Source organism: Arvicanthis niloticus, chromosome X (assembly GCF_011762505.2).
Source record: "Arvicanthis niloticus isolate mArvNil1 chromosome X, mArvNil1.pat.X, whole genome shotgun sequence".
In the NCBI taxonomy this organism is placed as follows: Eukaryota; Metazoa; Chordata; class Mammalia; order Rodentia; family Muridae; genus Arvicanthis; species Arvicanthis niloticus.
The window spans coordinates 128,650,097-128,662,082 of record NC_047679.1 but is presented as its reverse complement, the minus strand read 5'-3'; the positions used below and the strand labels follow the sequence as shown (position 1 = coordinate 128,662,082).

Sequence of the window (11,986 nt, the reverse complement as noted above, 5' to 3'; positions counted from 1 at the left end):
CAAGAGGGGAGTTGGGTTTAGGAAGCTTTCCCCACAGCTGTTATGTTCAGTCTTGTCAGGAAGGGCTACAGCTGGGGTGTATATGCAAACTTAATTTCAGAGCAGAATGAGAAGTGCTTTTCAGGACACCTACTAAAGAGAGTTTTTTTAGGGGTTTGGTCTTGGTCTTTCTGAGGTAGGGTCTCACTTTGTATCCCTGGTTGACCTGAAACTCACTATTTAGACCAGGTTAACCTCAAATTCACAGAAATCCACTTACCTTTGTTTTCTGGGTGCAGGGATTAAAGGGGCGTATCACCAAAGCCCAACATCTAAAGAGTTCTAACTGGCTTAAGGCTGTATACAAGTTCAGGCGGGTGGTCAGAAACTGGCTATGCCATCTTCCTAACAGCCATAAAAGAGCTGGGATTCTGAGGGCTTTGGCGATTTGTACCTGAGGAAGACCACCTGAGCAGTGAGCCCAATCCAAGCCATACAGTCCATTCAGGTAAGTGGCAATGGTTAACACTACTAGTAGTTCACTCATGTGAAGAGGACTTCAGAGAGCATAATGAGAAAGTAGTGTGTGCTGAGATGTGTGCCATAAAGTGACCAAAAAGGCCAAAGAAATCCTTGAATGGAGAACAGTAGAGGAGTAGGCAAGAGACACTCACGTGGCTAAAAGTCACAACAGGTGGTGTCACCAACAACTGCTCTAGAAAGGGGTAGGAGAAGCTGCTAGACCCTAGTGTCCTTATGGGGAGAAGTGCAAACTAAGATAAAAGTGTGACAAAAAAAGGAAAAGGACATTTAGAGTTGAACACCGTATGTATGTTAAGAGACATAAATGTGTTAGTTGGCAAGCTAGTTAGGATCCTGCACAGGCAGATTCTGTGATCTAAAACTCGATGGCCCAGCTGCTGGCAGGTTCCTGGAGGCAGGGGTGAGGGCATGGGGATCTAGCACACAAGCAACAGCATGGTATACACTCTTCGAGACCATTCTCAGGGCATCTATCCTTACCACCAAATGACTAGTCTGCCAGAGGGCCATTTTGTAACCCACATTTGACCCTGACTGACCAACAATTTGGCTGACTCTCCACTGCTCCCCAACTAAAGCCGAGGGGAGCCTCTCCATGGCTTTCACATGGCTTGGCATAAACTGCCTTTGTAGAACATCGTGTAAAACATCGTGCCTTTAGTCTTTAATCCCAGCTAGCCTTTAATCCCAGCACTTGGGAGGCAGAGGCAGGTGGATTTCTGAGTTCCAGGCCAGCCTGGTCTACAGAGTGAGTTCCAGGACAGCCAGGACTACACAGAGAAACCCTGTCTCTAAAAAACATAAAAAAACCAAAACAAAACAAAAAAATATCATGCCTTTTGTCTCCAGAACTGGAAGTCGTTCTTCATCCTGTTCAGCCCTATTCAGATGATTCCCACTGCTGGAAGCCCGCTGTCCTTGTAGAATCACAGCCCTCGGTTCTCCCACTAGGGACGCCCTCCTTCCTACCTAGCAGAGCTCCTTCCCTGGTCAAGGGCGGCGCGGGACGCCCCCATGTGGCGGAAGGCCGCGGAGGGCAAGATGGCGGCGGGCCGAGCACCGCCTCTTCCGCCCTGCCGGGTGATGCACGAGGCCGGCTTGAAGGGGAAGTGAGTCAGTGTCCGCGGACCCGGCCGGCTAAGGCCCGCGCCCGCCGAGGCCCCAAGAGGCCTCGGCCAGGCGGCGGGGGTGGCTGCGGCCATGGCCGGGGGGCCGGGCCCCGGGGAGCCTGTGGTTCCTGGCGCCCAGCACTTCTTGTACGAGGTGCCACCCTGGGTTATGTGCCGCTTCTACAAAGTGATGGACGCCCTGGAGCCCGCCGACTGGTGCCAGTTCGGTGGGTGACTGCAGGCCGGCGTGGGGTGGTGGACCCAGGCTCCTGGAGCTGAAGCCTGATGTTCCCTATCCCACAGCGGCCTTGATCGTGCGCGACCAGACAGAGCTGCGGCTGTGCGAGCGGTCCGAGCAGCGCACTGCCAGTGTCCTGTGGCCCTGGATCAACCGCAACGCACGCGTGGCTGACCTCGTTCACATCCTCACGCACCTGCAGCTGCTGCGTGCGCGGGACATCATCACAGCCTGTGAGCGAGCATAGCCCCAGGGACCCTAGGGATGGGAACCCAAGAGGGGACGGGTACAGAGCTTCCTGAGACACGGGACCATATGGGAGCTCCCATCCCCACCCCCTACACATAGAGATAGAGAGCTCTGAGTCACAACCCTCCTTTCCTTCCTTGTTATCGCAGGGCACCCTCCTGCCCCTGTTGTGCCCCCAAGCACCGCTGCCCCAAGGCCCAGCAGCATCTCTGCAGGCTCTGAGGCCGAGGACTGGAGCTCCCGGAAATTGCAGTCCTCTGCCTCCACCTTCCTCTCCCCAGGTAAAAAGAACCTGGGTGTGGGGCTTGATATGTCTGAGGAAAAGGCCACCATGACTGCTGACATGGGTGTAGACTGCTGCTAGTCTCTGCCTCTCACTGCCATCTTTATGAAGCTTTTCCAGGCTCCCAGACCCATTCTGAGTCAGAGCTCCTCCAGGTTCCACTCCCTGCTTTTCTCGGGCCACCACTACCATCTTTAGCCCCTTCCTCCACCAAGGTAGGTGTCCCTTAAATCCCAGGGAAATTTCCAGACAAAAAGGAAGAAACTTAACTTTTGGTGTACCACAGAGCCCAAATCAGCACAGCCAGGTCATCTGAGAGACAACTAGTGTTGAAGGGAGCTTTCAACCTGGACCAAGGGTAATAGACAGGGTCCTCATCTGATCTATGGTCTCTTCCAGCAGCCAAGCCCAGAGAGCCCAGTGTCTGGCCTCCAAAAAGCCCATGCCTCCCCATTTTGCTGGCCCTTCTGTGAGATTTCCCAAGGCACCTGCAACTTCTCTGAAGAACTCAGAATTGGAGAGGGGGGTTTTGGGTGTGTGTACCGAGCTGTCATGAGAAATACTACATATGCTGTGAAGAGACTGAAAGAGGTAGGTGTAACAGTGAGGTAACCACCTGGAAGACAATCCATCAGTCCTTGTTTGCCCAGTTCCTCCCTCCATCAGCCCCTCACTTCTGCAGTTCCCTGCCTCCAGCCTTCCCAAGCAATTCCTTCAGTCCTTTGATTCCAGTTCAAGGACCCCAAGCTTCCCATTGTTATGGGCCTGGAAACAACTTGAAAGCTTGGCTCATGCTGCCTACATTCCCTACCTCTTTCCCCACCGTCCCTTGGACTACAGGAGGCTGACCTAGAGTGGACTGTGGTGAAACAGAGCTTCCTAACAGAGGTGAAACAGCTATCAAGGTGAGCCTTGGGGTTCCTTCCTGTCTAGGGGCACAAGGAGAGCCACACCAGGGCCTCATCAGTCTTTAGGACTGCACTAACACAAGATCTGGCTCCCTTGGGCCCTCAAGGCCTTGCCAGGCCCAGGTGAGGGAACATCAAGTGCTGACCACCCAGCCTGGCCTGATGAAAAATGGTAGAACTCAGAAAACTAAAGAACTCAAACTCCACTCTTTGTAACAGGTTTCGTCACCCAAATATCGTGGATTTTGCTGGCTACTGTGCAGAGAGTGGCTTCTACTGCCTTGTTTATGGCTTCTTGCCCAATGGCTCCTTGGAGGATCAACTCCACCTTCAGGTAGTCCTAGCTGATCTGGCACCTTTACTAGCATAGCCCCTTAGCCTGTATTAGGCAGGACTTGGGCTTCTGGCTCCCCCTCAAACTCAAAAGTTTGGCCCAGGGTTTTCTTTCTTCCTTTTTATTTGCTTATTTGTTTAAGACAATGCTTCATTACCCAGCCCAGGCTGGCCTCAAATTGGCAATTCCCCTGCCTCAGCCTGCTCTATGCTAGAATTATAGGCATGTACGCTGAGCTTGGCCCAAGATTTGCCACACAATTCTTTCCTCTGTCCTCTCCCCACTGTTCCTCTTTTGGGAATTATTGGCTTTGCAAGCAGAATAGCTAAAGGATTTAGTCCATGTAGCTCTTGAGTAATGGGGACCAGTGGAGGCAGGCTGTCAGACTGAACCCAAGCTTGAGCCATGCCTGAGTGTCATACTCACAAGCCACCACATATACAGGATAAGAACTTCCTTCTCAAATTGTTTTTGGAAAGGAGAGGGAGAAGGGCATTAGCACTTCCTATGCAGTCAGGTGAACCTGGGCCCATCACATTTTGTCTTGAGTCTTGAGAAATGTTCCTTAGCTGTTATCCCAGCTGTAGAGTGCTTGCCAAAACCTTCAGAATAGCTTTAGCCACCACTTGCTCATGAATTAAGTCATAGACAGTCTTGCTCCTTGTTCTCCAGAAAGGGATACTGAGGCTCAGAATAAAGTGGATAGCTTGCTCCAACCCACAGAGTGACGGGTGAGGGGAGGTTGGGGGCTCAAAGAACAGCTGCCTGGAGCTGTCCCTGTGCTTCTGTCTTTGCCAATCCAGACCCAGGCCTGCTCCCCCCTTTCCTGGCCTCAACGACTGGACATTCTTCTTGGCACAGCCCGGGCTATTCAATTTTTACATCAGGACAGCCCCAGCCTTATCCATGGAGACATCAAGAGGTGAGGAGGGGCTCAGAAGAGCTATAGAAAGTCTTATGGCCAGGGAGACAATGACCTCCTGCTCAATGAACAGCTCTGTTCTGAGAGTCCCTGTGATATTCTTCCTGCCCAGTCCTTTGGACATGGAGTCAGGGGTTGTCTGGGATCTCAGAGCTGAGAGTACTTAGGGCTATGAGCACCCCTACATGGTGCAGGTATAAAAATAAAGCCCTAATGGTGAGCAGAAGCTAAACAATGTGAAGGGGTTTGGGGGCTGCTGGCCCTCAGACAGCTGAGATGCAATGCCAGCCACTTTCCATAAGCAGTATGCCAGGGTTATAGCCTCTAATCCAGTTTGTCAGGACCATTTAGGTGTGGGGAACAGAAAAAAAGTAGTAGGACCTGAACTGGTACCATTCTTCCCTTTCCAAGTTCTAATGTGCTTCTGGATGAGAGACTGATGCCCAAGCTGGGAGACTTTGGCCTGGCTCGTTTCAGCCGCTTTGCAGGGGCCAACCCAAGCCAGAGTAGTACTGTGGCCCGGACTTGCACAGTTCGAGGTACCCTCGCCTACCTGCCTGAGGAGTACATCAAGACAGGCCGGCTGGCTGTGGACACGGATACCTTCAGCTTTGGGGTGGTGAGACACCAGCCCTTCTGTTGGCTTGGGGAGGGAAAACCACCAGTAAGTAAAGGCAGGAAAGCCTAGAGAATTCTAGGCATAGGGCAGAGGTAAACCTAGTGAAAAGCTAGCATAGCTTTGGCCTTGGGACTCACCCTGCCTCATACACCTCCCTCTTCCCTTACACTAAATTGTGTTGTAATTTGCATCCTTTGCTTCATATAGCCACTCTGAATTGCTTAAGCTTCAGTCCCATAACAACACTGTCCTTGCTGGGAGGTAGTCTTTACCTGCATGTCCCAGGACTGCTTCCCCATCAGCCCTGATCCATACCACGCTACAAGCCTCTTTTCTGCACACAGTTTCTTCCTGCTAAGGTGATGCTGTCCATCCCACCCACTCTAGGTAATACTAGAGACCCTTGCTGGTCAGAGGGCTGTGAGGACACAAGGTGCAAAGACCAAGTATCTGGTGAGACTCCTAGGGTGGGACATGGAGTGAGGGAGGGGCAGCTGCAACCAATGGGTACAGCCCCAGAGGGTGGCATGATATAGATCCTTTACAGTGCCCCACAGTAGCCTGCTACTGCTGCTGCTGCCTCATCTTTAGAAGTGGATGAGTCCCCAAGCAGTTTCTTTTACCTTGCAAGGAAGAACCTGTCTTTATTCTGTACATAGGCCTTGAGGCTAGGGATGTAACCTCAGTGGTAGGGTGATTACCTTATTCCATTCAAGGCCCTGGGTTTCATCTCCATCAAAGAGGAAAAAAGAACTTTGACAGGTTCCTCCTCTGCCTTGGGCTGGGGACAGAGAAGGGGCTATTCCTGATACACTGGGACCAAACCTGCAGTGGAACTTAAAGAAAGGCAGTGAGAGATAAGCAGACTGTTAAAGTGGCAGCTCCAAGCCATCCTGCCCTATACCCTTATATTCCTGTTTACCTTGCTGTGCACTGAGATAGAGCTAAGGAATAAGAGACCTAAAGCTTAGCATCTGAGCACATGGTTTTGGTCCCAACATTCAAGAATCTGAGGCAGGAAATTTTGCTGGGAGCTGGAGGCCAGCTGGGGCTATATAGCAAGACCCTCTATCAAAAACAATAACAAAATTAGTTGATTGTGGTGGCACATGCACTTGGGAGGTAGAAGCAGAGGGGGTCAGAAATTCAAAGTTATCCTTAGTTATATAGTAAGTTCAAGGCCAGAGTAAGTTATTTGGTGCCCTGTCTCAAACAAACAACATACAAAAAAGAGACAAGAGACCTGGGTTTTAGTCCCATCTACACAGTGGCCATGGATCAAATTCCTACTCTTCATTGAGCCTCGGTTTCCCATATAGAAAACAGACTTTAACACATGAACACTATTCCAGCAATTCCTGGGCCCAGAACATGCTTGGCTAATGCTGGATTGTCACCTTTTGTAGACTTATACATCTCCCATTACTTCTCCAGGATGGAGCCTATTTTTGTCCACTGTTGGGCTCAGTGGGGGGATTTAACCCACCCAACAAACTGAACCAGATTCTACCGATCCCTCCTGCTTTTAACCCTCTACATCCATTAGCACATCCCAACTCAAGTACCATTTGCTCAGGCCCCACAAATCTTGCTAACAAACTAGTAGGTTTGTTGGCATCTATTTCCTCCACTGCAATGGAATGTCAGGACTATAAAACAAGGCCCAGAGTGTTTGGTTTGTAGCTGTTATCAGTAGAGCCCCAGACAGCACTTGGCACACAGTAGGTGTTTAATGAACCCAGGGAAAGAAGACCATAGGACTGGGTGGCAGTGGCCTGGAAGATTTGACAGAACCATGCTGACAGTATTTGTTCTACAGAAAGACCTGATTGAAGATGAGGCTGAAGAGGCCGGAGTGGCCCTGAAAAGCACCCAGCCTACTCTGTGTGTGGGTGTAGCCACAGATGCTTGGGCTGCTCCAATTGCTGCCCAGATCTATAAGAAGCACCTGGACTCCAGACCTGGACCCTGCCCACCCCAGTTGGGCCTGGCCCTGGCTCAACTAGCTTGCTGCTGCATGCATCGTCGGGCCAAGAAGAGGCCCCCCATGACCCAGGTAGCCCTGAGGAGGCCAGCTACCCATGGAGACATAGTGGCCAGCAAGAAAACTTGCATACTTGCCCTGCTTGATAGCAATAGCTACAAAGATCCTACCTGATCTCTTTACAAAGGCAAAACTCCCAACATTCCTTGCTTGCCTTTTGGCTCTGTTTGGGGAGGTGCTCTGTGGAACTATGTGGTAAAGGGCTGCTGCTTTGCTGGATGGGACTCAGATCCCAGGAACAGGTAGAAGGAAAGGGCTCTGATCATGCCCCCTAGTGGGGGTACTGTGCCACTCACTACCTTTGTCTTTTTCTCTGACTTTCCACCTCTTCCGGTGATGGTTGATAATATAGTTCTTGGCTTTGGTGGCCATGAATCTCAACAGTCCTTGAGATGACACAGATGAACAAAGGACAATGTTTTCTCAGCTGCAGAGTGCACCAGCTTTGTGTTATCTGTCATTCCTATGGCTGTATGGGCCTATGGTGTTAACCTGAACACAGGCAAATCTAGGCCAAACTAGAGCAGCAGAGTAGCTGTGTGGCTTGATCACAGGGTGTCAGGTCTGGGCTGCCCTGCCCAGCCAGGAACCCATGCTCTGCCCATCCTGAGAGCCTCTCTCTCCACACAGGTATACAAGAGACTAGAAGGGCTTCAGGCAGGGCCTCCCTGGGAGCTAGAGGTTGCCGGCCATGGCTCCCCTTCCCCACAGGAGAACTCCTACATGTCCACCACTGGCAGTGCCCAGAGTGGGGATGAACCATGGCAGCCTCTGGTAGTGACCACAAGAACCCCAGCCCAGGCTGCCCAGCAACTCCAAAGAAGTCCCAACCAGCCAGTGGAGAGTGATGAGAGTGTTCCTGGTCTCTCTGCTACCCTGCATTCCTGGCACTTGACTCCAGGTTCCCACCCAAGCCCGGTGTCCTTCAGAGAGGCTAGCTGTACCCAGGGAGGCACTACCAGGGAATCAAGTTTGAGGAGTAGCCCAGGCTTCCAGCCTACAACCATGGAAGGTAACTCTGGGGATAGGATCTCCCTTCTTAGCCCTTCTCCCTACCCTATGCCTACAGTCAAAAGTATAGAATTCTGGACTCTGTCTAGGCAGCTTGGGAGCCTTGTCTGTGGTTTAATCCCTCCGAGCCTGGGCCCCAGAATTTACTGGAGAATTCTGCCCTGCAACCAGCATCACAGGCAGTAGGGGTTGGGAAGACTCTGGAGGCTAGAGTGTCACTTAGGGTTTCCAGAGACAACTAAGAAGTTATTGTCTCTGCCCAGGCTCATCCACAGGCAGTTCATCCCTGCTGTCATCAGAGCCACCACAGATCATCATCAACCCAGCCCGACAGAAGATGGTACAAAAGCTGGCCCTGTATGAGGAGGGGGTCTTGGATAGCCTGCAACTGCTGTCATCAGACTTTTTCCCAGGTACCTTCGGATAGCTCTAGCTCAGCTTCCCCAGAAGAGCCTCCCACTGCTGTCATACACACGTACAAACATGCATACAAGCTCCAGGGTACACAGGCACAATTCCTTATGCTAACCCTAAACAGCAGAGCATTTGTTCTGGCTGCACAATTAAGGTCCCCACTCACCAAGAATATAGGACCCAGCTTGGCTCAATCCCTTACTTCCCAGCAATAGCACATTCCCTTCATCTGTGGGTACCAGTCTCCTCCTACATGCTCCCAGAAAATGTGAAGTTCCAGCAGGAATTTTCTACTGCAGGTACTAAATGAAAAGCTGATGTTTAGAAAAAGAATGCCTTAGCTGAGGATAAGAGTATACCTGTAAAGGGTCATCCAAACTAGCAGGCTGGAGAGCTTGCTCAGTGGATAAGGCCATGTACTGCTTTTGCAGATGACCTGGCTTTAGTTTCCAGACTCCACATTAGGTAGTTCACAACTACTTGTAATTCCAGCCCCAGGGGATCTGAGTCCCTTTCTGGCCTCCACAGATAACCTTTGTATATACATATGGTGCATATAAAACTCACTCACACACACACACATATATACACATATATAAAAGTAAAAACCTTATTTTCAAAAAGCAAACAAAGAAAACCTTGGCTCCAAAGACTGCCCTGAACTCGGCAGTGGTGCCACACGCCTTTAATCCCAGCACTTGGGAGGCAGAGGCAAGCAGATCTCTAAGTTTGGGGGCAGCTTGGTCTACAGAATAAGTTCCAGGACAGCCAAGGGAACCAGACAGAAAAACCCTGTCTCAAAAAATGGTTGGGTGGTGTGGTATAGGGTGGGGACTTGGCTCAGTGGTAGAGCACTTGCTTAGCAAGCAAAAGGCCCTGAGTTTCAGTCTCCTCCCACATGCTCAGTTGGAGGTGGGAGGGTGCCCTCTAAGTTCTGTGGTCATGGTTCATTTCAGGGTATTTGGAAGACAAGAAGTTGTCCCCAACTTATTAAGTGATATTTTTTCTTCCATAGGCTTGGATTTAGAACCTGAAAAGAAACAGGGACCTGAAGAAAGTGATGAATTTCAAAGCTGATTTGTTTACCCAGACAAATCCCTCAGACTCAGATGTCAAAGTTCTCATGGTTGGAAGTTCTCATGGTGTGAAAACTCCTCAGTAGCCCAAAGGCATCAGGTGTGGGGACCCACCCTGACAAAGGAGAAAGGGTGGTGGACCCTGCTGTTCTCAGAATGTGAGCACAGACAGGGCTAGCTGAAGAACCTGATAGAAGCTGATAAGGCAGGCAAGTGTCTGGCCAGCATTTGTGAGCAAGGCAAGCAGAGCACCTAAAGGATTGGGTAGTACACAACAAAAGACTGCTAGCTATACAAGGCCCAGAAGACACAAGTGGGTCTGTTTGTATGGTGGGAGCTGGCTCCCCTGAGAGCTAGACCAGATATCTGCAGCCTAACTATGAGTCTATTCCTCTGAACTTCCCTAGAACCCCAAGAGAAAGTAGCTATTGTGCTTGTAAATTGCAAAAAAAAAAAAAAAGTGTCTTACAGTTCATCCACTAGCTAAAAGTGAGCACTCTGAGATTCTCCCAAGAGTTCAGTAAAACCCCCTCCACATCTTGGGTGGGTATATGCAAGCCTTGCCAGATACCAGTAAGCTAGTTTCATATGACTACTGCCTGCAAGGCAGGCTGTCTCTATACCCTGCAAATTGACTGTGGATACCCAGGTTGAGCTGTAAACCAAGGTTCTGCTTATGGCAGAAAGGTCCAGCAAAGCCAAGCTTTGTGGCACCCAGACAATGAGAAGCCCCAAGAAAGCAGAAACTGAGAGCAAAGCTAAGTATTTGAGGAGGGAGGAATGTTACATTTTAAGAAACAAGTTTTTGTGTAACCAAAGGTCTTCACAAGTAATCCAGGGTTATAGCCCCAGCTTACTTGTGTCCGAGTCATGAGTCACACTACATGCCCCTGTGAAATTGGTGACTTCCGATTTGTCCTTGAGTAATAAAAGCATACATTTCACTGCTTGGTTAAACTTGTGGAATTTGTTGTGCTAAAAGCTTTATGTTTTCCTAATACTTTATATGTCTGGGTTCTTAAGTGTCCACCCAAAACTCAGGCCCCTAGCATTTGTTTTTTTCTGTTGCCAAGCCCAGACTGGGGATAGATCCCCAATGCTGCTCCCCTTGCTTTCATGTCTTACAGATTTCATGGATATTGATGCTGTTGGAAATGAAGCCTTCATGTCTGAATTATTCATCAATCATATATAGAAATTTATTAAGTTTTGATTCTGATCTTTATTCTGTGACCTTACTTAAGTGCACTTACTAGTCCCACTTGCTTTGAGGGTGATTACTCTGGGATAGTTTGTATACAATCATCCCATCTGAAAATAAAGACAAATTTACTTCATTGCCAACCTATATGCCTTTTAATTTTCTTTTTAGAACTAACTATGTAGCCTTGACTATCCTTGATCTTGATATGTAGATCAGACTGGCCTTGAACTCCAGAGGTCTACCTGCCTCTGACATGTTCCATCATGATCAACTTGACTTTTTATTCTTTTTCTTCATTTATTGCATTGGCTAGGGCCTGTAAATTTTCAATGCAAGTGGGGAACTCTACCCATTCTCACCTTTTTAAAAACTTTATTTAATGTATGAGTGCTCTGCTGCATATACATCCACATGCCTGATGAGGGCATCAGATCCCCCTATAGATGGTTGTGAGCCACCATGTGGTTGCTGGGAATTGAACTCATGACCTCTGGAAGAGCAGCCTCTTAGCCGCTGAGCCATCTCACTAGCCCGCTTCTCACTGTGTTGCTCTATTTTAAAAAAAATCCTTGTTATTTTTCTTGTAAAGGTTGAATTGGAAGAGGAGTTACAGAATGTTCCAAATGATGCTTCTGAGACTATTGAGATAAACATGGAATTTCTTTTCATTCTGTTCATGCAATGGTCGGTCACATTGGTTTTGAAATGTTAAATTCGATGCATATCCTGGCTTAGTCACCATATGTTCTGATTTTGTTTGTTTCGCTGAATTCTGAATATGTAATTTTTTTTTTTTGGTTTTTTTTTTTTTTTTTTTTTTTGGTTTTTCGAGACAGGGTTTCTCTGTATAGCCCTGGCTGTCCTGGAACTCACTCTGTAGACCAGGCTGGCCTCAAACTCAGAAATCTGCCTGCCTCTGCCTCCTAAGTGCTGGGATTAAAGGCGTGTGCCACCACCGCCCGGCCTGAATATGTAATTTTAAAAGTGATACATTTTCTCTATCCCGGCTGCCTCCCAAATATATGAGACAGACTATAAGATTTATTTTATAAG

The 11,986-nt window shown here is 49.1% G+C and overlaps 1 protein-coding gene across 5 annotated transcripts; it reads left to right on the top strand.

Annotated features, from left to right (window-relative positions):
* Positions 1-1,598: 1,598 nt before the first annotated feature.
* On the top strand, positions 1,599-11,073 carry Irak1 (interleukin 1 receptor associated kinase 1). Of its 5 annotated transcripts, XM_034485380.2 has the most exons (15): positions 1,599-1,858; positions 1,935-2,102; positions 2,268-2,399; positions 2,513-2,616; positions 2,801-2,992; positions 3,242-3,306; positions 3,529-3,643; positions 4,447-4,565; positions 4,977-5,184; positions 5,572-5,637; positions 7,004-7,254; positions 7,356-7,470; positions 7,859-8,240; positions 8,503-8,652; positions 9,669-11,073. In XM_034485380.2, exons 1-15 carry the CDS (start codon positions 1,723-1,725, stop codon positions 9,728-9,730), a joined length of 2,265 nt encoding a protein of 754 aa, XP_034341271.1. In that variant the 5' UTR covers positions 1,599-1,722; the 3' UTR covers positions 9,731-11,073. The 5 variants fall into 5 exon arrangements, with proteins under 5 accessions (XP_034341271.1, XP_034341269.1, XP_076774877.1 ...); XM_034485378.2 differs by lacking the exon at positions 7,356-7,470 and having other exon boundaries at positions 1,600-1,858; positions 2,804-2,992; positions 7,004-7,240; positions 7,940-8,240; XM_034485376.2 differs by lacking the exon at positions 7,356-7,470 and having other exon boundaries at positions 1,601-1,858; positions 2,804-2,992; positions 7,004-7,240.
* The last annotated feature ends 913 nt before the right edge of the window (positions 11,074-11,986 follow it).